Raw genomic sequence first — 26843 nt, forward strand, 5'->3', positions numbered from 1 at the left:
ATATCAGATTTCATTGTGGTGTGGGTTGTTGTGTTTTTTTTTAAAGCCCCAGCAAGAGTTGCTGGAGGTACTGAAGTAGTTTCTGCTTTGTCAGCAAGTTTTAGGTGGAGTGTCACTGTTGGACTATTTTTCAGCTGCTGAGTCTTTGTGTTGCTCCATTTCTGCTGCTGTTGCAAGACCCCTCTGCCAACACTCTTCTGCCAACACCGCTGCTGCAGATCAGAGATAAACAACTTAATGCATTGCGATGGCTGCCAGGGAACAGAGGGCTGCAGTCTTGTTTTTCTGAACTGAAAACTGTGATACCTTGAGATTAGGATGGCAGTATAGAAAAGACAGAAAAGATTGTGTAAATTTTTGGTCCACTCTGACACTTAATGGCATATTGTGTAACCCCAGTCACCTGGATTTGATTGAGAATCTAATTTTGTGTTCTGTTAAAAACATGATTATATCTGAAGTAAAACCAGTCCTGACCTCAAATGCCAAATCAAAGAAATTCTCTCCTTTCATTTGTACTAGGTAATCCTACTTCCTGTCCTGAATCTTTCTCACAGTTTCAATTTATCTTGTTCCCATTTTTCAGCCACTGATCCTTGGCTCGGTGGTCTAGAAATGGTTAACTCTAATGGTAAGTAGAGTTGGGAAATAAGCTATTTGTAGTTTTCTATGCCTTGCTAATTATTCATGTGATAGAGCTTACGTAAGGGCTGCATTACAGTTGCACTTCATTTGATGACAGAGTTCTGTATTTCTGTGTAAACAAAAGTCAAGTGATAAGGCACAGGCAGTCAAAGTCTATAGTTGAAACCAGGGAGAAAACAAACTTTCCTGGGAGGATCTTAATGTCACCCTATCTGCTTAGCTGTCATGTTTCTTAAAAAAAATAAACAATAACAAACAACTTCCATAAAAACCCGGTTCTGAGAGTATTTTATTTTAAAAACTTTTTAAAAGCTGAAAGAGCCTTCTTTGCTATCTTTCTTGCCTTAGCCATTCTTCAGACTCCGTGGTGAAATCCCTTAAAACATACAATTAACAGGTTGGTTAGCATGATGTAGCAAAATATTAAAATTTTAAACAGCACAGAGTTTTCTCTCTTTGACACAAAATGTAAAAGCAGACTGTCTTAGAAAAAAATTAAAGTACCTGTTTTGGAGAAACCTTTAAATTCCAGGGGGAAAAAAGTATTGATATATTGACTCCCTCTTAAGACTTTTTTAATACTTGCTGACAATTTCTGTAGAACACCAGTTACCTTAAGAAGTTTTGTCTAAATATTCCATTTTTCTTTCTAAATATCTATATAGCATATACTGGAGTAAACAGCCTTTTACCTCTTTTCCCCGTCCTTTAAATGCTGTCTGTAGTACTAATAAAAATTATTTTAAGTAGAAACAAGGCTGTCCAAAACACTAGAGCTTTGTTACGTGGAATGATCTTTTCCCTCTTTCCCTTTTTGCTGTAAAAGCAGGGGTGGTAAGTGGTTGAAGCTGAGTGCAGCCGTGGAGTGGAAGTCAGAGGTGTGGGAAGCAGCTCCCTGATTCATAGCAGTTGGCAATGCAGAGTTTGTAGCTTGTGCTAATATCCAGTCTTCTGGCCTCGTGGTGCTGGTGAGGAAAACTATCTGAAACAGCTGTAAAGTTTTGGATTATTATAGAGATATATCTGTCTGTAGCTTTTAATAAATGTGTGACCCATTATGAAAGCTTTATATAAGCCTTAGTGTAATACTCTCCCTGGCCTTGAGGCACTACCAGTATGCCATTTACACACCATTTTGTATGAACTCATAGTTTTCCATTTCCTGGTGAAGTTCCTTCTTAGCTCCTGGAAGACCTTGTGAGCACTGTCCTCTTAGGTCTCATTTAAGCCAAAGAAGCTCCTCTGTTGTCTGATGCTAAGGGCTCAGAGGAATGAGACGCTTGGTCACAAATTTTGTGGCAGGTCTGTAACCATCTCAATTGGTTTACAGATCAGGACTACAGTGAGACAGTTACCGTAAACTTAAATTTCTAAGGCAATTTGAAACAGTTAATATATCAATACTTAATTTGAAAGCATCTGTGCTACCTCCAGTGTATGAGGGTAGATGCAGACAAACCACAAGTGATTTGTATTGATGATTTCTGAGAGCAGCTGGGAAATGCCCGATTTAGAAGTATTAGTTGCCAAGTAGAGCTGATTTAATTGAGTCAAGGCAGAAGAAATGGGTTTTGACCTTGAAGCAGCTTGTCAGGACAGACTTTACCTTATGTCCCCAAGGAGCTGTGGCCAAGTATTCAGCAGACAGAAGTGATCCCAGGATCAGGTGTTGCTGCTTTGTGTGCACTGGAGCTGAGGGAGGCTGGCAGGGCAGTGCCCAGGCCAGCAGCTGCACACAGCAGAGAACTGTTCCAGAAATGGAGCCAGAGCATCCCAGGCCTGTGATGTAAAATGGAGATAGTTGCTTTCAATTCATGTGAGCTGCCCTGCTGCATGATTTTTTTTTCTTGGTGGTTGTTTGTTTTGTTTGCTTTTGTGAAATGACTTTGCATTAATAGTTTTGGATTTCTGGTTGGATTTGTAATCTTATCAGGGAACCTGAGCTGTAATGAAAAATTAAGCCTACAGCTAGGACATGAAGCAGAAAGTGCTTAGCCTTGCTGTTAGGCCAGCATAGATAATGGTTGTCTAAAGCAGATATAAGTAGCAAGGAAGTAATTGGTTCTCTATAAACTTTATTCAGAGTGTATACCATGAATCTTGTGCAGTTTACATTGTGCTGCATGACTGGGGTGCACTTGTTTTGTGGATGTGCTCTGTCCTGGAGCTATTATTTTGGTGAAATATACCAGTATTAATACTAGTGGTAATTCCAAACTCTAAGCTTGCTAATGCAGCAAGGTCTGCATGCCAGTAGCAATTAAACCAGGAGAATGACTGTATTTCCACAATGATTTCCACACTGAATTTGTTTAGCCTGGGCAACAAGGAGCTCCTACCTGTTCTAGTATGGAAGCTAAACAGCTACAAAATCTCACTGTTTTATATATTCTCGAAAGTGAAGAGTGTGAAACCAGCCCATGCTTTTCCAATGAGGTATCAAAGCATTATCTTTCCCTTTCTCTTAGGTTAAAATCTCCAGTGATATATTGGATATTTAGTCACTATTTATATGGTGTCATATAAGCCCTTCTGTACTCAATGAAAGGCTGAGCATGTGAAATGGCAGCAGCTCAGCCCTAAGCACAAGTGTTGTTGCAGAGGAGACCTCTCTTTCTTCTAGCTTTGGGTTGTGAATTCTTGTGTGAAACTGGCTTTCCTGTGAGGCTCCAGCTTCCAGTGGATTTTCTTGCACAGAGGGTGTTGAATGAGGCCCTGATAGAACAGTACCAACTCCAAACTTACTTCACTAGTCAACTGTGATAAATCCCATTCTTTTGACTTCTTGTGTTACTTAAGCTCCAGTTATTTCAGCCTTCTACTGTTATTCCATATAAATGTTAAATACTCTCTCACTAATTTTTTTTTTCCCTGTCCCCTCTCCACCACATCTGAAAGTCAGTCTGCATTTAGCTGAACAAAGGATTATGGCCTGTAGGTAACCCAAGTTTTGCACCTGGTTGAAACTTCATGGAGGGTGTTGTTTAGAACGGGTACCAAGAGACTTGCAGACTTCCCAGCTTTGGTGGGGATTGAGGAACAGAGGAAAGGTGGGGGAGAGTTTGGGGATTGGCAGTTTATATTTGCCTGAAGTGCTCTCAGAAAAAGAACATCCAGCATTGTACTGAGCAATCTCTTTGAAGCATGGCTCAGTGTGGGGAAAATGCTACCTGCTGAACTTTGAGCGTAGTTTCCTGTATTGTCCTGATTTTAACTAAATTTTTCAAGTCAAGAAAGAGCAGCAAGGTAGTAAAATTTAGAATGCAGCTTATTTTTAGATTTAGATTTAGAATTACAGTGTCATTGCATAGGAAGAGAAGGATGGAAAAATTCTCTCTTTGATCCTGTTGCTGCTTATTTGAATGACTTTGCAGCCTTGCAAATAGAATGGACAAGAAGAAAATAATTAAATTTACGATTGACATTCAGACATAAAACAATATGTAGCTGAAACAGCTTGACTGGAGAAGGTGGATAACATTGTTTCTTTCTGTTTTGCAAGTTTGAAAACAGACAGTACTAAATAAAGCAAGTGAGTTATTTTTCCTTACTCCAGAGTTAGGATTTACCAGCTCAGAGCTTTCAGTCACTGCTTGAACAGTCTACCTTCTGTTTTGGAACAGAGCAACTTCTGTTCATTAGAAACAGTCAACAACAAATATGAAGAAATTTTCTGCAGTTTGCTTTGGAACTTGGTGTATCGGGTGTTATGGATACAACGTGGTTTTTTGTGTTGATTTTTTTTTTTTTGGAAGGCGTGGCAGAAAAGTCATACAGTGGTTTTTGTTCCAGAAATGTTGCTTTGAAAGTTAAGCACTAAATGTTGCTTTGAAAGTGAAGGCACTATTCAGCACAGATTATTGAAACACTGTTTTTAGCTGTCTTGTCCCATTGTGAAGTCTCTGGTTATTTTAGTAGTGTTAGCTAAGCAGTCATTTCAGTAATGATTAATGACAACTTGTAATTTTTTTTTAAACTGACCTGAGCCTCCTGTTCTTTTGTTTTATTGTTTAACTGTAATTACTTATGAAGTGGCTTGTAGCTTTACCTATAGGTATGTTGGTAACTCTGTGTTTGTTTTGAGTTGGTGAAATGTAGTTATTGGACTTGTGCCTCAGAGGTGTAAAGCAACCAGCTGCCCTAAACTTGAGAATATACAACTGGGAAGACAGTGTTTCTGTGTGGAGGGGAAAGAAATTAAAACAATTTTCAGAGCTACAGTAATCTTGCCATAGACATGTAGTGATTTGTGTGCTATAGCTGTAGGAGCTGGGACCATAAGTGAATATGTGTGGGTGTTTAAAAAGGAAAGGGAAATCTGGGTAAGGAAGGCAATTAAAAGTTCTTTGCTGCAGACATAGCAAACCCTTATAACTTAGTTTAAAAATAACAGAGTACCTATTTTTAAAAACTAGGCTGCTTGGAAGAAATAGTGAACTTCTAGAACAGACATTCAATTTCTTGCTCTTCAGTTAAATGTATGAAGCCTAGTTTTGGCATGACTGACAATTTTTTGGTCATCTGGATAGCCTTGCATTACATCAGTTCTTTGCTCTATTCAAAAAATTATTTTTCTATTGTGAATAAACACTTTTTTTCTTATTTCTGAATATATTTGTGGTACTTAGCAATGCTTTTAAGAAATCAAGGATAAGTTGTAATGTGAGGAGGTTCCCAAATGCATGTTCTTATTCTTAAAATATTTCACTTAATTGCATTAAATAATTGGATTTTTAAGTTATTTATTTGACTTTGCAGATAAATCTGTTTGTATGTGAGGGTGTGCAAAAGTAATGTTACTGCTCTGCAAGATGGAATTTTCAACTTTTGAACCAGAAATCTACTGTCATTTCTATGCCTTTATGTGGGCATTTTTGGGTCATTTGCTGATGTAATGATGCTGCTGGCAATGTTTTTGAAACCAGCTGTCTCACAAAATTGTGCTGTTAGTAAAGTCTGACTCTGATAGTTAAACATTAGTTATAAGTGTGCTTTCTAAAAAGAGTTGACACCAAGCACATTTTTGTTGACTGATGTACTTTTTACAGGTTTAGTGTATTTGTATATATTGGGCTGATTGGTTGCTGGCATACAAGAGGTATCCAAATTATCTCAAAATCCCTAAGCTGTAAATGTGTCTGAATTTAGGTTTGGATGTACTCAAGACAGTGGTTTAGTGGTTTTTGTGGTTTAGTGTTGTTTGATGACGTTGTGGATGTTTGTTGTTGGATTTTTTTGGCTTTGTTTAGGTTTTTGTTTGTGTTTAATTCTTTCCCCTTTTTCTGGTTGGACCTAAATAAATGTTACTTTGTAGCGTGGTAAGGCAGCAGTGACTACAGTGGTTTGGATGGTTGGGTACCCTATATTCACCACTTTACTTTTGACAGTACATTACTTTGTCAGCTGAATTCTGACACTTACATTTCTGGAAGCAAAGTGTCTCGGAGATCCTGGCAGCACTTGTTATCCTGGCTCAGAGATGTTAGGCTGCTGGGCTATGCACTCTTCAAAAAGGTTTCCTTAAACTTTTGTTTTTTTAAACTTTTTTCATCTGAATTTACTTATAATGGTATTTGTTTAGCACATGTAAGCTGTGTTAAGCATTCAGTCATGCTGCAGAAAGTTGCTACAGGAAGTGTATTCCTTTTCCTGATGTTGCCCTTGTTGCATGATTGGTACCAGGCTCTGGTGAGCTGTACCCGGGCAGGGACTCAGCCACTCCTGACAGCTGCGAGCCCCAGAGCAGGAATGGGGAGGCTGCTGAGTTTCGTGCTAAAGCTATATTTTGGAGGGGAAAAGAACCTCCATAATTTGCAAAAGAAATATAGGGTGTCATTCTCTTTCTTTGGTATGTAGAGTGGCTTTCTTCATGAATCCTTACCCTCAGAAGGATATACTTGCTGGCTTAATTGGCCTCCTGTATCCATGAGGGCCGTAGTTTAGACACTGATCTGGGGACACACCAAAAGACCTTTATTTTCCCTTTTCTCTTGAATTTGTGACCTCTATGTTCTTTAAATGTTGTAATCACTAGGTACTATTGCCATTAATTTTTCATAGTAGTAATCCATACTAGTCTTCATTATTGTGCTAGTGATTGATGTGAAATACCACCAGTGAAGATGGTGTTTCATACTTCTATGCATGAGCTTTATAGTCTTAAAAGCTAAAATATTTTTTTTATAGAAACCTTTAATTTACAAGTATCAAGTGCAGTCACTGTAAGAGGGATAGATTTAACATGCAATTTAAAGGTAGTACTGTCCTTTATTTGCTTTGTCGATATTGGACTTGGTATATAAATATATGTGGAGCACAGCCATCAAATTGCAGACTGGTTGAACCCTATGGAAAACTACAGTTTTAGTGATAAGGAGCAGCCATCCAAATCCATAGCCACACATGGTTCTGCTTCCCTGAGTAAATGTTTTGGTTACAATTTCTCTTGATTGTGTATTTCTTTTGTTGGTTCAGAAGACATTTCTTGGATTTCTGATTGGTCTTTTGGAAATGTTAGGTTCCCAGACCACCTGGGGAAGAGACCTGTTGTTCATGTCTGAACCAAGTATTTGGGATGTCTCTGCTGTTCTGCCAACTGTGGGTGATGTCCACAAGTGCAGTGTAAGCAGACACAAAGCTGAAAGTGTACACAGGGCTTTCTAAGACTGAAAGTTACCTCTCAAAAACTGAAATGACCTAGCACCTTCTGGAGTTCCTTTTTTCCCTCTTATATAAAGGTGATAAGATTTCTTAGGGATTATATTTTCAGAGTTAATCCTTAAAGGAGGGGTAGCTAGTGAGTGACCTGTTTATTTCAGTGTGTGTGCACATGTTCCATACAGCATGGTGTCCAGAGCTTGAGCTGCTGCCAATCATGCTGTAGTGCAGCTGAGTGCTGTGTTTCCTTGTGCAGCAGAAATACTTATTTTTGCCTCTTACTCTTGACAATGACTTGTTCATGCTCCCTGATGGGGAAAGGCAGTTGCTTGGGGCTAATCAGCTCTGTGGAGATCAGGTGATTGTAGTCCCTTTCAGCACCAGAGTGCGTTTGACCCTTTCAGCTCTGAAGCATATTTGACCCCTGATTGCTGTGACCAAGGTCTCTATTCTGATACTTCATTGCATGATACAGGTGTGCCTGCATTCTTGTATGGTATGGAATTAATTTAGAGTTTTACTTTTAGGAACGTCTAACTCCTTTGATTTATTGCTCATAAACCATAAATACTTCAAGTCTTACTTCATAAGTTATACTTTGCTGCATTTGCTTAGCTCTCATTTTATCTAAGATACTGTGCTGTTATCTCCCCTCTATGGGGTGACATATAACAATAGATGTTAAGAAAACCAAGTAGTACAGTAGAACAATTAAAAACTGTTTGCCTTTGGAAAAGGCACTTCTGTTTAGCTTTACTCAAACTGCACTTGGATGTGTGCACACACTGGAGGTGTGCCAGTCCTGTGCTCGGTAGGCATGTGGAAGCTTATGGTAGTGCAGCTTTTCCATCAGAGATGACCTTGTCTTGAACTAGAAATAACCCAGACCAGTACAAACCCTGCAATACAGTTCTCCCTTCTCTCCCTCTCAAAAGCCAAATTCTTCTCAAAAGTTGTGGATTTCTTTGCTCACTAGAGAGTAAATTAGTTCACAATAAAACCGCATCAAGAAGGTTTGTGCGAATGTGTTCATTCATGTTATCAAGAAAGATGTTGGAGGCTTTCTAGGTCTTCTGGAGGATTTGCTAGCCCTCCTGTGGGGGTGGTGTGAGGAAGGAAGCATGCAGAGCAGCAGGAATTATGTGAGAGCAAGCCTGGGTGTTTCCCCTCTGCATTTCTTTTCCTAGCAAAAGTGCGGGGCTGTGCCTGCCAGTGTGGGGATGCCATCTGTGTTGCACGGCCTGCTGGGCTGTTACACAATTGCACAAGAATTACTCTGAAATCACACTGCTGAGCTGTGTCCTGGCCGTGGTGGCTGCCTGGAGACACAGCTGTTTTACAGCTCCTCAGGAACCAAGGCAGAGCAGCAGCCTGTGGAACTGCCTCAGCCTGGCACTGCCAATGTCATCTCCAGCATGAACAGCTAATGGGTATGGGAGCTGACCAGACCCAAGCTACTGAAAAGGGTAATTGTTTCATGAAATTAAATTTGTGTGTAAAAATAAAAAACAGTTATTGAAGAGGTAGAGTTTGAGCGTATGGGAGAACTGGACAAATCTAATTATGGCAGTGGTATATTTCCTCAATTTATTTTTATTCTAGTTTTCCATGTGTTGCTTTCTCATTAAATGCAAACTGGAAGTGACAGTCTGCAGCACTGGAACAAAATATTTTCTGCAGATGTTTTTGAATAGAATTTTTTTTTTCTTGCATTACAGGAAGTTGTTGAAAATGTTATACCTCAGAGCACGTTTGGCAATTTAGTGGCTGGGTGTTTTAAGGCTTAATGGTCATATTTAATGGCTAATGCTTTGAAGAGATGCTGATACATTTTTATCAGTAGCTTATTAGGACTTTGGAGTAAAATCTGGACCATGTAGATTCTGCTTAAGCATTTGTTACTGTCCTTACTGCATTTTTTTAAATATCCAAGATTGTTTCAGGAGGATTTATTTCTGGTATTGTCAATTGTACAGTTGCCATTGTATTGATATGTCTTTAGACACTAAGAAGCTTCCAGGTACATCAAGTAGGTAAGTGTTAGTACATGTGCAAAACATCTGCCTCACTTGTGCTTGCCAGGTGTAGGGTTAGGCTGAGAACACCTGGGCTCTGGGCACACACAGCTGCTGGCAGCCCTGGGCTCAGTCTGGAGCGTGGCAGCTTTAGAGGAGCACTGATGGGAGCAGTGCCCCAGCGTTACTGAGAGCAGTGGAGCTCCAGGAGTGCTGCTTGCCCTGGCTGGGTGACTGCTGTGTGCCCCTGGCACAGGGTGAAGCAGCTTCCTGGGCTGGGAGCTGACCCATGGCAGGGGGAAGGACTTGGCCATGGGCTGGGTGGCTGAGCCATGTCTTATGTGGTCACTGTATTCTTTATGTCTGTAATTGCATGTCCATTTTTCCATCTCAATACCAGCACATGTAATACTGGTGACTGATACCATTAATGTGGAGTTAGACCATTAGTGATGCCACTCTTCAGAAACTCTGTAGGTGACAGTTGCTGGTACAAGCCTAAAGATTTGTTCCTGCACCCTTTCTGAAGTGTTAAAAGGAGATAAACCTGGAGTTTCTCATATGCCAGATCTTTTTATATCCTTAAAGCCTGTTGAGAGGTGTAGTTGAGATGAGTGCATTCAGACATTGCAGTTGTGGTCTCATTTGAAAGTGTTGCTAATCGCAGAGCAAGATTCCAGTGTGTGCAAGCAAAAGTACTGAAAAGTTTATGCAAGCCTAAGTATCAGGTGAAAAACCTGCTTAGCTTTCTTTACTCCCTGCTTGCTCTGAAGGGAATTTAATGGGAGTGATTTGATGAGTGTGAATTTCAGGGAGTAGTAAGTTGAGGGAATTATGACGCTGAAGTAAGAGTTGGAAGTTGTTCTGGTTTTGGGCAGTTTTTGTCTCTTTCCCAGTTTGTATTGCCTGCTACGCTTCACTAAGTATTTTATTAGGTGTTTCTGGATTTAATGTTTCATATACACGCATGTGAAACTTAATTGTGTAAAATTTAATAGGCTTTGTGTGGTAAGAGGAGTATTGGAGAGCCTGGGGTTTACAGATTTACTTGTTTCCTGCTCAGCACAGCACGTGGTTTGAATTTATGCTTTTCTGAGCAAGGTGAGAACAGCCCTTGCCCCACAGAGCCTTTTTTATGAAAAAAGAACTTTACATGGGGCTTCAGAGTAATCTTTTCTTTCCAACACACTGCTTCTGGATAGTCATTGCAGTCTGAAAGATTAACTTATGATTATTTTTTTCTGCTTTGTTTTCTGTAAAACAAGAATAATTTGATTCTTTGCCCTTTTTAGTTCAGTCATAGAAGTTCTTGTGTGCTTACTGCTATTAGAGGTGCTGAGAAGGCATATGGTAAACACTTAGATTATTACTCTTGGTTAGTGCTTACAGTTCTTCTCATGGAGATGCAAATTTAAAAAATCTCTGGTCTTGTTTAGTATATGAAATGAAATTAAGGGGTGACATGATCATAGAGGGTTAGAGATTGCTTGGGTGAAATTAAATAATGGAGAGGTTTTTAAATAAACAGGCACAGAGGTAAAACTGTTTAGTAGTGGAAAGGGATGTGTGTATATATGCATGTAGTTATTTATGTAAATAATATATATTTATATTTAGATCACTGGGACAATTTTTCATCCCTAGAAGTAAATTTAGGATGCTTTTCAAAGAGATATTATTATATTATCTAGTTTAAACATGAATCAAAAAAGGGATGTGTGTGTATGTATATACATCCTTATATATGCATGTAGTTATTTATGTAAATAATATATATTTAGATCACTGGGACAATTTTTCATCCCTAGAAGTAAATTTAGGATGCTTTTCAAAGAGATATTATTATATTATCTAGTTTAAACATGAATCAATTCTGTAAAGTCTGATGTCTTGCATAACACAGGGTATTTATTGGTCTGATGATGACTGTAGTCCCTGAACTGTGTTATCTGAGCTTGTTGTAGCTGACAATACCTTTAGCAGAGACATTGTGCCCCTGCTCTACTGAGGGATTAGTTCCAGTACAATACAGTGCATTACTGTGCAACCACTGGCTGGTTTAGCACTCCCTAATTTGACAACTTGTCCCAGTGTGCTGAGGCAGGAGAGATTTAGGGGATTAAGTTTCATGTGTGTGGCCTGGAGGTGCTGCAAAGTACACGTAAACAAGAATTGGGTGTGTTCATGCTTTGGAGAGATGCAGAGGGAAGGATGGAAAGCAAAATGTTGTTTGGGAAGTTGCCACATCTAAGGAGATGTGATTGGAAATAGGTAGAAAACACCCAATTGTCTGCAATTAAGAGAGTAGCCTGAAAAACAGGTGGGGTAGGGCCATGTAGAAGACAAAATGGGTGAAGTCAAATTGGAGAAAAATCTCAGTGGCAGACTGCCAGACCACAGGCTGGGCAAGGAGAGATGACCAGAATGAACTCTTTCACATTTTTGAAGTGTGGGCGCTGCCTGCTCTGCTGACAGAAGTGACCACATTGAGACGTGAGAGTGGAAAATGTTTGACTGTAAGCAGAAAGGAAAAAATCACTTTCCCAATTCATGTGTGGGATGGAGAAGGAGGAGATGTTCCTATAGGCAGTGCTGGAACTGAATCTGACTTGTGTGAGGACTTCTGTTTGCTGCACCACACAATCAGTACAAGCAGTTATACTGAGAGTCTTGAGTTTGGGTGAAGCACTCACATTGTTTGTAAGTGGCCAGAAATCAGGGTGAAGGGGAGGAATCTCTTGCTTACTCATTGGGGACATCACATTAGCTTCATGGCAAACTTAGCAAGAGAGCTGTATAGATTTCAGAACATGAAGTATCCCTTGAGGACACCTCAGGTTGGGTGATGATGGTTTCTTGCCTGCGCATCTCTTTTGGGGGTAAGATGTCATTCAAACCTGATGCAGTCATGACCTGTCTCTCCTAGCTCTCAACTCCATAGCAGAGTGGGACATTGTGTAAGACTAGAGACAGAATGAGAAGGGAGTTTGTCTTTGGCATGAAGCTTCCCTGCTGTGGGAGTCTTATTTTTCCTTTCCTTATTTTGCCTAAAGTGCTGGTGAAATGCTGCTTTTTCTCCTAGCACTGCCTTCAGATTTAGTGGTAAGTTAGGGAGGAAGGACACCATCATCACTGCTGGATCTCTGAGTGTTGTGTTACAACCAGGGGAAGTGGCTGAGCTGGTAAGAAGCTGCTAGCAGTGACACAGAGCCCTCAGCTCAGCTCTGGGCTGATGTGTGCAGCTGGCTGAGGTGCAGCTCAGCTCTGGGAGGTGCTGCCAGGCAGGACCTGGCCAGGAGGATTCTCATGGGAAGGCTCTGCTGGGCGACATCGAAACTGCTCGCTTACAGTCCTGTCATCACTGTAATAACTATCATGCAAATCATTGATATTTTAGGCATGCTGTTCCTTTTCATGGTCAGTCAGCCTTTACTTAGTAGAAAGGAGAAATTTATTCGGCACCTGTCATAATTGCATCAGTTCATCAGTGTAGAAAATTAATTTTCTTTCAAGCACAGAATAAAAACATATAAAGAAAAACTTTTTAAAAAAACTTGTCAGCTTCATTGTGCAAGTTGTTACTAAAAGCCTTTTTGGAACTGGGGAGAAGTGGTTTTGGGATGCACTAAAGCTTGCTTGATGTTGAAAATGCATTTTCCATCTAGGTTTCTAGAAGAGATCTTCCCAGGCTTTTTTGCTCTGGAAGGCTGAGAGACATGCCTCTGGACCTTTACGAGCACTCAGAGTTCCTTCTTGTGAGGACAATTGATGGCCTCTCTACTGGTGCACTGGATTAGTGAAAGAATAAGAGTGCTTAGTCTGAAAAAGGAGCTTGCCGTCTGACTGACTTCACAGCAGTGGAAGAAGGCAGCAGAATAACCTACTGAGTAGGCATTTTCTAAATATTGTTTTAGACAGCAAGCTGCAGTGTTTTATTTGCTCGACCTTCCAGTTGTGTAGAATGCTTTTAGAAAAGGCCTATGATTAATTTTTCTTTGAAGACTTTCTCTACCTAGAAATAAAAGCTATTTTATTACCAAAATTTCTTTAATTTAGAAGGAAGTAAATGTATTACAAGCTTCTGTACATATTTATCAGATTCTGTGTTCAGTCAACACAGGTAGAAGTGGATCAAGTTGGTTGTTATTGAAGGAGTTATGTAAATCCTGTATTACTTTCAGCATTCTTATTTCATTTAAAGAAGAAAAAGCCTCCTTATGATGTTAGAGAGAAAATTTGGCCTATATTACACACTTTGTGTCCTTAAATGCAAATACTAGTTGTAGAATATTTATGCCTGTTTTGCACATCATATAGTCTTTTCTTTAATGATATTTTTCAAAGGTTTACTTAATTTTCACTTTATACAAGAGGGTAAGCTGTCAAGGGTGGTGCCTCCTGATCATTAATGAAGCTTCTATACTGGAATTCATGTGCACAAATCTTACAGATAAATTAAGGTTAATCTCCAGTGTCACACGTGGGATATAGTGAAACACTCAGAATGAAACATCTGAAAAATACTCTTTATAACAGTGCACATCCCTCAAAAAAAAATTCAGAATTCTGCAAAAAAGAGTAGATACATCATGCTCTGTGGGATTTTTTTTTTGTATCTTTTTTCAAGCAGGATATTTCTAACCTCATCTAACATGTACATAATTGGTCTGCAGCAGTCCACTCAGTTGTTGGAGACAAGCTCTCTCTGTATCAGCAGGTGTTGGCACGGTCCCAGTAGATCAGCAGGTAGCTTTGGGGCCTTATGGTCCCATTAGATTTTGGAACTAGTTTTGTGTGTTTGGAGTCAAGCATTTTGGCTTAGTTTCCTCTGAAGGGGGTGTAAACTGTGCACACCGAAACTGCTCTGTGATCCAAACCAACATGTGATATCTGAAAATGTTGGGGAATTTGCTTCAAGGCAGCACAGCTACTCTGAACGGAGCATTAATGTGCATGTGGCCCTTAAAGCATGGAATATGAGATTAATATGTGCCTTTAAGTATACTATGTGCCTTTAAGTATACTTTGTGCCTGCTGATCTTCAACACTGTGTAACTGAAAGTAGCCACACTGAGTCTTTATATAATTGGAGGATCTGTATAAAATATTCCAAGTTTCTGTTTGTATGTAGCTGTGTTGTGTCTTTTTATCATTCTTATTAGCCTTCGTTCTCACATCTTTCAAGCTGCACACTGCACATGTTTTGGTGTGGGTTTTGTGTGTTTGGGTTGTTATTTTGGTGCTGCTTTGGGAACTTGGAAATATATTTTTAAAAAGGTAGCTTTGTAAGCAAATTATTCGTTACTTACAGCTAGAACAGTGTGTTAAGTGGACCAGAGTTTTTCTTCTTGATAGTTAATCATTAAACCCATGGAATCACAAGCTTCTGCAGTCCTCATTAGTCGTGAGGCCAGTACATGAATTCAATTTTGATGAGGCTGCAAGAGCATTAAGAATATGGAGGAATTAATAAAATTATAGAATATAAGAAGTTCAAGCTATATTCTAAAAGTTATTCAGTAAAATAAGAAACTGAACAAACTAAAAGCTGAAATTTGCCTTAGAGGAGAATAATGAAGAATGAGACACTCTTACCTTTAGAACTTGTTAAATATTGTTCTTTTTCTGTTGTCTGAAGGTATACTTCACTGAAACCAAACATTTCACGGAAGTGTTCTGGCTGTACAAGTACTTTTTCTGACAAAAGAAAAGAAGCAATTTAGCCTTTTCCTTGTTGTCATTGCTCTTGCAGCAAGGAGGCTTTCATTTAAGATGACATCACAGAATATTCTGAGTTAGTAGGGACCCATAAGGATCTTCAAGTCCAGCTCTTCAGTGGATGGCCCATACAGGAACTGAACCCACATAACTAGCACCAGGCTCTAACCAGCTGAGCTAGGTGTTGGGTGGGTCCTTGCTCCCAAATTGCTATTTAAAATATTCTATAATTTTTTTTTCACATGTAACTTGCTTGTAACAAAATTTTTTAAATTGTGAAATTGCTGTTTTTGCAATGAAAGCATACAGAAGTTTGATGAAACTGGAAAGCTTGATTTCCAAGTCTGAAACAACGTAGGCAGGTAGCTCTTCAGTAATGCATAATAAACATACAGAAACATTCAGAGTTCTAGGCAGGGCCTCAGCTTGAATTAGGTGAACCTTCAGAAAAGATGGTGTCATTGCATGAGCAATGGGGTTCTGATTATGTCAGGGGTTCATTCTGATTATGGCTGGGGTTCTGATACAGTCAGTACTGTGGCTCAGACAATCAAAAACCTTCTGGCTTGGTGAAGAAAAATTCTCACTTCTCAGTCATTAAGGAATTCTCAGATCCCTTATTTATATTTTATACTCCTCTTCTTTTTGATGATGAGAATTTCTAATATTTGTTTTTATCTCTTCCAAAACAGAATTAGACCACAGTTAGCCAAAGAGAAGATTGAAGGATGCCATATTTGTACATCTGTCACACCTGGTGAACCTCAAGTGTTCTTGGGAAAAGATAAGGCCTTCACTTTTGATTATGTCTTTAACATTGACTCACAGCAAGAAGAGATCTATGTACAGTGCATAGAAAAGCTGATTGAAGGTTGCTTTGAAGGCTATAATGCCACTGTCTTTGCTTATGGCCAGGTAAGCTTCACAATTTTATTTTAAAGTGTTTATTTTGGAATAAACAGTTTTTTGAAACTGATTTTTCTCTTAAATTTCTGAATCTCGTTAGCAATTTTGGTTTATTTTCAATTAGTTACTCTCTAGGCAAGTGTTGAGTTTATATAAATTCTGTTTAGACTGAAACACAGAATATATATAGACCACAGATCTGAATTTAATAGTGATACTGAAAATAGTATCAGTCCATATAATTCCTGAATTCACCTCAATGCAGCAATACAAATTATTGACCAAATTACTTGAACTATAGAGATAGGTTGTACTGAGATTCTTTTCTGAGCCACTTTTCAAGCCACTGCATTTTTAGAGACTTTGGGGAATAGGGACTTTTTAAAAATAGATTCTGGAGAACTTCAGGCCACCACATTGTTTGCTTGTGGGCAAAAGCTCTTGTAGAGCTCAGATTCCAAAGCCAGAGAACTTTTCATCGAGAACACACCCTCTTAGTACACTGGGCACACTCAAAGCTGAGCACAGTGTAGATGGTGTGTTACTGTCTTTGAAATGCTCCCTTACAAGTTGATGGCATAAAATGTGGTCTTGGATGCTGAATTTCACCTCTGTTAGGTGATGCATCTCAAGTTAGCCATGTGAACTCTATTCCTAGTCAAACAAAGCAGTTTGCAGATCCAGTTTAGCAGATTATGTTCAGCTGTGTGATCCTATCTTTGTCTTAGACTTGACCCATTAATTAAGTGAAAACACTACACTACCTTGACTTCTATTGGACTTCACATTTAATTAGATTTATCTTCCTAGTGAAGACAGGGCTTGTATTCTTTTGTATAAAGTGAAAACAGTGGGAATATAATACCTGAGATATTCAGACATCTTAATTAAGGGAGTCATTTGATCTACTTCAGTAAAGAATTGCAAATGCTGCTTTTACCTTCAAAATACATGTTTCAATTTACAGCCTTGGTTGGAAACATTAACTCGTCTTTTGACCTAGAGGAGACAGCTCAAGGCTGATGTGAACTGGGTAGGGAAAGTTTCTAGAGGAAGGGTTATGAAAGATGGAACTGCTCACTGCCTTCTTCTATATGACCTCTGGATAAACAGTAGAGTTTTCCAAATTCTGCTGTTCATCCATTTTCCAAAGTGACCTGTTGTGTGTGTTAATATTGTAAAGATGGCAGGTTGATGTCAGCATTAGTGTGCAGAAAGTATTTCTGTGATGATTGGGTACTATTAATATGTTCTAGTGACTGTTCCTTTTTCAAATTAGACAGGTGCTGGCAAAACATACACCATGGGCACTGGATTTGATGTCAACATAACAGAAGAGGAACAAGGCATTATATCACGTGCTGTTAAGCACCTTTTCAGATGTATTGAAGAAAAAAAACAAAGTGCTATTAAGCAAGGACTTCCACCTCCAGATTTTAAAGTGAATGCACAGTTCTTAGAGGTAAATATGATCCACATTTGTGGGTGTAACTTTATGTGGATTTTTTGGTAGTTATTTTTTTTCTTTGGTGTTTTTTTTTTAAGAAAACCAATTAAATATTTTTTTCTGGTTGCTTCTTTTAAATTTTATTTTCTCCCAAGATGTTGTGAATTAATAGACAAGATTTCAAAAGGAAAATTTATGGGATTTGCTTTAGCTCTTCAATTTAAGAAAGTCTTCTTATGTTACTCCAATTATTTTTCTGCCTCCCTTCCTAGTGTTATTTTGAAGTAGAAATATTTGTTTGTCATAATATATCCCTTTCTGTTGCTCTTGCCTGTTGGTAATTTTTGACAAAACTTTAAAACAAGAAATTATAAAAATCCCCCTAACTGTACTTTGTGGCTTTGAATAGTGACCATGCTTTGCCTGCTTTTGTCACTTTGCCATAGATTTCTTTAGCTTTCAAAATCTGTTCAGAAGACTTTCTTTCACCAATGAAGAAACCTACTATGAAAATACTTCTTTCTGCAGTTCCCACTGGCATTGGGCTTCAGTGTCACTGTTCCCTCCTTTCTTAGACTCAGAGAAAAAAAACCCTGGTCAGTACTGTGGCAAAACTGCTCCCCTTGTGCTTTGTTGTAGACACAGTTTCTGGTAAGGGGCCATCACATCTGTGATCCTTCTGACCTGCAGCAGCTGTTGCTTTATGCCTTGTAGGTTTTATACTGTGTCTCCTGGCTGTGGAACTGCTCTTTAGATTGATTGATTTGGGTGTAACGTATTTACATTTACTACCAAGCTGCAAAATCTGGTACTTCAGGCACACGGAGAGGCAGAATCAATTTTAGGATGAGCAGGTGTAAATTTGTTTTGCTTACTTCAGTATGTACAGCTTTATCTACTTGGGGGTAGAAACCCTCTCTTCAATATTACCCATGAGAAAAGCTGTTAGTTTACTTCAGCAGCAATAAAACCAAGTCCTTCAGTCATTAACAAGCTGGCATTAGTTTTGTATCAGTCTAGGTTTGTCGTTGCTACCCTTATGCAGAAGGTTTTGTTGCTCTGGCTAATATTTGCCTAGAGAGAGTTGGCTTGAGCGTGTGCTGTGGGAATGCTCTCCTGTGCACCAGGGAGCTGCAGCTTTGCTTAGGCAGCTGCAACACGAGTAGCACAGGGAGCAGTAACCAGTGTGGTTTCTGCATTTATTGTGTTTTTTGACATAACATTACAAATATGACGGAGTCCCAGAATTACAGTGGACAGTGATTAAATGTTACAGTGAGAATGGTGTGAAGAACTGCAGCCATTGCAATGCATTTCAGCTGAACTGTACATACTGAAACCTGTCTTGTTTATCTATTTAAAGAAAGGTTAAATGTATATAATAATTTCTCCCTTAAAAAATGTAATTTTAATTGGTAGATTTTTTTCTTTTACCGAGGCTTTCCCAGAAGGAGCTTTTTCTGATTCGTTTGATATTATATGCTATTCTTGTGTCAAAAAGTATCTTCTTCCTCCCATCCTGTCTACCATTAGAGCTGGATTGCATAAACAATAATTTAGTCGTTGAGCAAGTTGAAGCAAGATTGTATTTTTGGAATAACTTTGAAGTCGTACAGCTGGATAACTGTTGGGAACAGTGACTTCTGTTTGCTACTTTCTTGCCTTTCTTTAGTTGGCTGCAGTCTGCCTCCCTTAACTCCTTGCTTTCCTGCTTTTTCAAAAGACAGGCATATGCAGTGCCATCCAATTGCAGGTGCATCATCAAGATCTGCTCCAGATTGTGGCATCAGTTTATTTGAATTTATGAAGATAAAACATTAGTAAGAAGATTCCTACATAGAATATCTATGCCTAATAATTAAATATAATTGTTTTTTTAATATGTAAAGGATTAAAAGCATCACATTCAGAAATGCTGAGCTTTTTCTTCTCAGGCGTGACTTTTTGTTTTTGAGAGGAGAAAGTACCTTGTGTGAATACAGGTCTGTTGTAGTGATTCTTTGACTGTTACCTAGGGATTTTGATCAGGAATTGAATTCATCTGGGCTGAGCTTTGCTGACATGCATTAGTGACATAATAACTAAATTAGGGACACTTGATGTGTTCCAGGGTACACAGGCAGAGACTTCAGACAGAAATTCAGTGGGATAGTGTTTTTTTTGGGTGGGTTGTCTGTTTTTTTTCCCCTTGATATCTTCAATTCAATCTAAACACTGCATAAAGTTGTACTCCATATTCTTATGGAGTACAAAAGCCCTGCTCAAGAAGCCATGCCATAGTATTTTTGGACTGATGCTTGGTGTCTTTAATAAACAGCTTACACAAAAACTATTATTATATGTCACATTCCTTCCTGCCCAGGAAGAATTTGTCTCAATGAGTGCCATAGAAATATTAAGGTGTGGGAGAGGAGATGAGGAAAGGTGCAATGACAGGGAGAGCAAGTGGAGTGAGTTGGAAGTGTTTGGAGCAGGGTGCAGCCAACTGAATCCTCAAAAGAAAAGCCCAAGGTTAAATCTGAAGACAGCAGGTGCCTGCCACAGAAACCACTCTTGTTCTGCTGGCACCAGATTCCTCCTCCTCCCTCGTCTGAGGAATTTTGTCATATGTGGCAACGTGAAGGAATTGACTGCATCTTTGGGTGGCATAATAGGAAGTTGTGCAGGTCACTTAATTTGCAGCTGTTCTGTCACCTATGGTCTTTGTAAGTTTCTATGTTTCACATCTTTTGGGAGCTGAGACATTTGGGTTTTTACAACTTTTGCTATGTGCCTTGCACAGATTTGTTAGTTGTTGGAGGAATTCTTTCTGAAAATGATGTGTTTTTTGTCTTTTTCTTCTTCTCAGCTTTACAATGAAGAAATTCTTGATCTGTTTGATACCACCCGTGATATTGATGCAAAGAATAAAAAATCAAATATTAAAATACATGAAGATTCAGCAGGAGGAATTTATACAGTGGGTGTTACAACCCGAACTGTGAATGGAGAATCTGAGGTGATAACTGGAAAGAAATTACACTGTAACATGCCAAGTAGATTATAAAAATGTCTGTATGCTTTGATGACTGTTTAAAAATAGAGGTCATGCTAGCTTATGTCTGTCTCCTGGGCAATTTAAGCATAAAAGCTAGTAAAAAAATTTATTTTCTTAATTCTTTGTAGCCTTAAATCTGATATATTTGATACTAAGTGCATATCACTTTCATTTAAAGCTAGGAACAGGTTTTTGTTCATAATACAGTTCTGCTGGGAGAATTTTGACATATATGTAAATCTGATCTCCCAGATCTTATATGTTATTTTTTCTTTGAAAGGAAAGCTTTGCATTTGGGTGATGTGAAATAAACTGGTATTCATGTACAAATAGTACCAGTACTGCTATTCACTGCAAATCTGAATAAAAATGTTAATGTACTGTACTAGGGTACAGTAAAGAGAGGAATACAAAGATTTGCGCATTTTACAGAAATCACAAGAAATACTTAGTTTAATGCATAGCAAAGAGAGAAATTTTAGTCATAGAACATTTTTCCTTTAACCAGCAAGGGATGCAATGTGCTTGTTGCCTGTTTTCTAGATGATGCAGTGCTTGAAGCTGGGAGCTTTGTCTCGAACCACGGCCAGCACTCAGATGAACGTTCAGAGCTCACGCTCCCACGCTATCTTCACCATACACTTGTGTCAGACCAGGGTCTGTCCTGCCTTTAACGCTGTACGTATTTTTGCTGTTGGTAAACTTCTCTTTAGTAGCCATTTTTCAAAATGGGGATAATTTTGGCAGCCGCTGCTATTTGAATTGCACTTAGTAAGGATGCTGTAGTCATCATAATGCTTGATGAATTTGCTAAGCATTATAATAATTTGATTTAATCTGTGCATATGTAACCATCCTCTAGCCAGGGGCAACCATAAATTGCAGACTCTTACAGGAACCTACCTATTCTCCTCTAGAGTTTTCTTTGGTATTTTGTTGCGACATATACAAGTAAGAACGTTAAAATATAATTTGTTTTTAATTGGGAAGGCACATTTAAGTGTCCTGGCAGTTAGTGGGTTTAAACTTGCAGTCAGCTAACTGAAACTGCTCAGATATTTCGCATTAATTGTTGATATCCAATAAGGTGCAAGTGGAAAAGCATTAAGTTGTGAGTCTCAGTGTATGGATTTTAAACAGCTATGTGTTTGGGGTGCAGGTATTTTGTTAAATCTATACACTTGAAATTCAAACTGTGAATGAGCATGGAGCTCTTCTATAGAATATTCTGCGTGTGACTGTTCAGCTGTTAGTTGCTGTTGGGTGTATGTTGTAAAGGGGAGAGCTCTGAAGAAATCCATGTTACTGAAAACTACAGTACCTTCAGGGGGACTTAACGTGAATGTTCTTAAGGCCTTTTGCATATATTTTTAAAATATTACATACTGTCTGGCTAGCGTCCGTCCCATAGTTACCACATTTTTAAGCATGTGGAACAGTGAATTGGATTTGCAGTGCTTTTTGGAGGGATTGCTTTTATTTTTTAATACTCCAAATAATAATTTATAGGCAAAACGAGTGTTCCTTCCTGGTCCTTTGTGGTATGTAGACCTGCTTTATACACCTGCTAGAAACACTTCTTTCTGCTTTCCATGCTGAAACTGGGGATTTGGTGGTGTGGTCAGCTGTCTTCACTTGGGAGGGATTGGCATCACACTCCAAGCCCACACAGGGCACTTCATTCACTGCGTGGTGACACTGCTTGGAAATTTTTGTTGCAAACTGTCTACTGGAGAGTGAGAAGTCATCTGGGGGCCTGTGTCCTGCAGGCTGTTGGCACAGCACCCCCTGTGCTGGTGCACTTGCAGCCTTCCCCGCCAGCTGAGCTGCCCCAGGGGACTGTTGCCTGGCTCTGCCTGTGTTTTTACAGAGGCTTGTGTTAGAGGAAGAGGTGGCCATCTTCTACCTTATGTCAAACTGTTTTGTTTTTGCTTTTTTAGGAGATATGCACAAGATAATCTGACTGTGGAACTGGGCATTTCTAAATCCTTAATTTTTTAAGACAGCACCTTCTTCTTTCCCTGTATTGTTTAGGAGAGTAGAGGACAGACCTGACACTGTCCTTTGAACACTCCTGGAATCTAAATTAATACAAGCTATTATTGGGTGGCCAGGAGAGATGTAGCTCAAGTTTCTGTAGACAACAGTTTTGGGAGACCTTTGTTACTAGGGCAACGCAGTTTCTCCTTCTCGGATGACAGCCTTGGCCGTGCCCGCTCTGTGCGCGCTCGCCTGTGCCCAGGGCTGGCAGGCAGCCAGGGCTGCAGTGCACAGACATGCTCCTGGGGCTCTCTTCACACCAGCCACGCTTCTGGGAAGTTTCTGGATGCACATTTCACTTGCTAAATGAGGGAGAGTGAAGGGATGCATTAATCATGACTCTGAGGGCTGGGACTAAGAGTGTGGTCCCCAGAGTGTAAACATCAAAATAGCAGAAATAATGATTCCTGGCCTAGTGGAAGTGGCACAGTTCCCGTTCTCTTCTGTTACTGCTGCAAAAGGATGCATGAAATATTTATCTACCATCAGAAGGGTTTGGTCTGCAGAGACCTGTATTATTATCGTTTGCAGTAGCGAAGGGAGCTGTAGGCTGGCTGGCCAAGGACATAAAGGTCAACACAGAATACCTGAGGGTCTGTGTTTGGCTTTTTGATTAGGTTGGGGTTTGTTTGTTTGTTTTTGTTTTTTAAGGTTTTTCTGGGTTTTCTATGCTTAATGTGATTAGAAATTCCCAATAAAGCTTGTAGTTCGGGCTGTGAGAGTTTGTCATGAATCCAGTATACGCTTGATATATGCTTATTATCTGACACCATGCCAAGTTAGTAGAAATTGCCCTGCAATGGGTGCCTTACCAGTAAGGTAAAGAAATGAGATATTTAAGGATTTTTCTGATTGTGTTACTTTACTGACAATAAATCTAACTACACTCATAGTAAAATAAAAGTGAAAGGTAGAATGAAACTAATTGACAGGAAAAAAAAGTTTGGGATTGTCTAATGAAAAAGGATAATTTTCCTGCTGTGCTTTGGGATGTGAAATGTAAAGAGGCTGAGGCTGTGGTGCCTGCCCCAGTGCAGTGTGTTCCCGGGCACACTCCCTACACTGACAGAGGCTTGCAGCAAGTGCCAGTCATTACCTGGGGGAGCAAGGTGGAAGGGAGAAAGGAACCTCTTCATGTTCCCTCTACTGTTCTTTCTTGTTTGCTGGGGGAGTCAGAAGTGCTAGTGAAATACTGACTGCTAGGAGAAATAGTTTCCAACAATAATTCATAATGTAAGTTGAAAAATCATCCCACAGGGAGGCTGATGATGGGGTTTAGAGAGATATAAAATCAAAATATATTTCAGCCATTTGGCAGGTTTATGAATTAGCTGGTTCTGGTGATTTTGTGGGGCAATAATGTACTTAAAGTTTTCTTTTTTTTAAATCAGTTTCCTTTGACAATCAATTCAAGAGTGCATTTTAGGAGAGACAAATTTGTTGCTCACCCTGCTGGAGACTATTTTAATAGGTGTTTCCCCTCATTTCTTCATCAAGAAGCAATGGTAGCTTGTACTTACAGTAATTCATAATCACATGCATCTGGAACTGGGTCTTTGAGAATTATGTGTTAGTATATATGATTAAAATGGAGATAGTATGTTTCAAAATACTGTTGTTATAAAAGAAAGAATAAGGAGATGGTCATAGTAAAGAGGTAGTTTTGTAAATAATTGTTGATTGAACTTTGCAAATGTTAATGTGAAAGATCTCTCCAATTTTTATGGGTTCTTCTTTGCTTCAGGATAATGCCACTGATAACAGGATAATATCTGAATCTTCTGAGATGAATGAATATGAAACTCTTACTGCCAAGTTTCATTTTGTTGATCTGGCGGGATCTGAAAGGTTAAAGCGGACAGGAGCTACAGGAGAAAGGGCAAAAGAAGGCATTTCCATCAACTGTGGACTAGTAAGACTATACAATATAATGTAAAACAAACCCAGGCAAAACACTTAGAAATGAAATTTATAGCTTATAGCTTAATATTTTTTTGTCTGTGTTCTGGCTATTTTTAAATTAACTGTGTTAAATTAAGTAATTTTTAAATTAAATGTATTTAGTGTTTTTGTTAATGTTGAACTGCACTGAAATGTAGAGCTGGTGATTATCAGTGGAGATTGTAGTTTCATGTCTTTGTTTTGTGCACCATGGCTATGTGGAGGCTTTGTGCAACTCTTTAAATTAAAAGACACAAAAATACATGTCTGTTCTATATGTGAAAACATGTCTCATTTTTTCTGGGCTATTGTGCAGTACCAGTTTTGTGGGGTATTGTTCAATTAGAATTTTCTGAGTTATTCTCTTGCCATCGTGACATTGGTTATTTTCTGTAGTTCTGGTTATATTACATGGAAGAGAAAGAATATTAAGTTAAATTTCATCACTGACATAAGCACAAAGCCAGCAGGATTTGGGGGATCCAGATGACATAATTGTGTCCTTAACAAAGAGCACATAAAGTGCATGAAGGTGAAAATCAGTTTGATGTAACGAATATAAGATCACAGAACTTTTATTTACAGTGAAGTCCAGCCCTCAGTTTTGTGGAACAGATTGAAAGTGTTTTAAATCCTTCAAAACAAGCAGGGTGTGTGCAGTTCTTCATCTGCTGGTGGCAGCTGCAGCATTTCCAAAGCAAGAACTTGCAGTACAGGGCGCCACCTAAAGCAAAATCCTTCAGTTTGACTGAAGAGTGTGCAGCTCCACATAAAAAGTAATTTCACAGCCAAATGTTTGATTGTTAATAAACATGCATTAGATCCTTTTAGTAATGGAATGTAATAGAATGGCCATGTGATAGCCTTTAATTTCAAGCCTAAATGCTCAAATCCTTATCAGATGATTTTTGCTTTATAACTATAGAGGTATTAAATTCTGGGTTTTTTTCTTTCATATAAATGCCCCATATTTAATTCTAAATGTAGCATAAAGCAGATCATGAAAATTAATTTTAAAGAAGCTATAGCTACTGTTAGAGGTAGAGATCAACTTTAATTATCATCCAGAGCTAATTTGTTAGATTAAGTAGTACCAAATTTAGTTTGTGCCTGACATGAGATACTATTAGTGCATATGAATTGTGCTAAGCCACAATTCCACTTTGGCACTTCCAGGTACCAGACTGTAAGTTATCCAGTGCACTGTTGAAAACACAAAAATTTCTAAATGTAAATTACAGAAATCTTCAGAAATATTTTTATGCTGACTCCAGTTTATAGGTGTTTTAACATAAAACTACACAGGAGCTGATTCTGACTTGTGTATTATGTGATTTGGTGTTTTATAGCTGGCACTTGGCAATGTAATTAGTGCACTGGGAGATAAAAGCAAGAAGGCAACTCATGTACCATACAGAGATTCAAAGCTTACAAGGCTGCTTCAAGACTCTCTTGGGGGAAACAGGTATGAAAAATGGAACATTTTATGTATTTCATTGTGAATGAGCATGAATGAGAACATAATCTGCAGAAAGTAAAATGAACATTAAATGACAATGAAAGTCTTGTTGGAGGAAGATTCTGGAGATAAATTGTGTGCAAATAATGCTGTCAATGGAAGGGAAAGATTTTAAAGAGGATTTTTGTGGTGTTCTTTTCAGTGCTATTGTTATTTTGCTAGGCATGAAGCTTTAGATTACTTACAAGTTACCATTTTCAGGGAAGTTCGTCCCATGAAAATATCTCTAGATTGTAGATAGTACAAATGGTATGTTTTGTTTACAGCACATTTTAAAGCTGTAAAGCTGATGAGTTTCTACCTTAGAGGTTGTTTTTTTGTCGTTGTTGCTTTGTTTTTCAAATGTCAGTGAATTGTTTGCTCTGACTGCCATGCACAGGACCTTGGAGTCAGTTTACCACCCACAGTCACTTCCATTGTTTTGGAGATAATGTATCTCAGTTTATGATGCATCTGTTTTGTTACCTGATGTTGGATTGCAACCTAATAAAAACAAAGTAGTTTTCTCCTTTCACCAGGGTTTGTATTAATCCATTTTTATACATTCTGCACATACAGTGGAGGGAAACTTTGACCTCTGAAGGCTTTATATAAAGAAACATTAACAAATGTATTAAAATAATACAGATTTTGTGTTTGTAATGCTAACATGTACAAATATAAGAGGGGCCACACAGTATATTTTAGTAAGGTAGTACTCTCATTCTTTTATGTGATCCAATATGTCTGGCTCCTATGTCTGTTAACGTAGGAAGGTTTTTCACAAAGGAGTAGGGAGAAGTGGAGGAAAATTCTCAAACTGTTGTGATGCTCTTCAGAGAGAGAACTTCAGTAACAAGTTGAAGCACTGCAGTGTGAGAGAAAGGAGAGCCAGAAGAAACATGTAAAATAAGGGCTGGAAACTTTCAAAAGTGCAAA

General features: G+C 38.8%; 1 protein-coding gene across 7 annotated transcripts in view; it reads left to right on the top strand.

The window, feature by feature from the left end:
* The window catches only part of KIF21A (kinesin family member 21A), a 91335-nt gene that overhangs the window by 13575 nt on the left and 50917 nt on the right, over positions 1-26843 (top strand). For all 7 annotated transcript variants that reach the window (XM_039700515.1, XM_039700508.1, XM_039700513.1 and 4 more), the window contains exons 2-7: positions 15728-15950; positions 17221-17403; positions 20237-20386; positions 20969-21103; positions 24210-24377; positions 25756-25871. In XM_039700515.1, the coding sequence (XP_039556449.1) occupies positions 15728-15950; positions 17221-17403; positions 20237-20386; positions 20969-21103; positions 24210-24377; positions 25756-25871 (975 nt within the window). The remainder of the gene's footprint in view (positions 1-15727; positions 15951-17220; positions 17404-20236; positions 20387-20968; positions 21104-24209; positions 24378-25755; positions 25872-26843) is intronic.

This window comes from Passer montanus, unplaced genomic scaffold (assembly GCF_014805655.1).
Source record: "Passer montanus isolate IOZ18808 unplaced genomic scaffold, ASM1480565v1 scaffold141, whole genome shotgun sequence".
Classification (NCBI taxonomy): domain Eukaryota; kingdom Metazoa; phylum Chordata; class Aves; order Passeriformes; family Passeridae; genus Passer; species Passer montanus.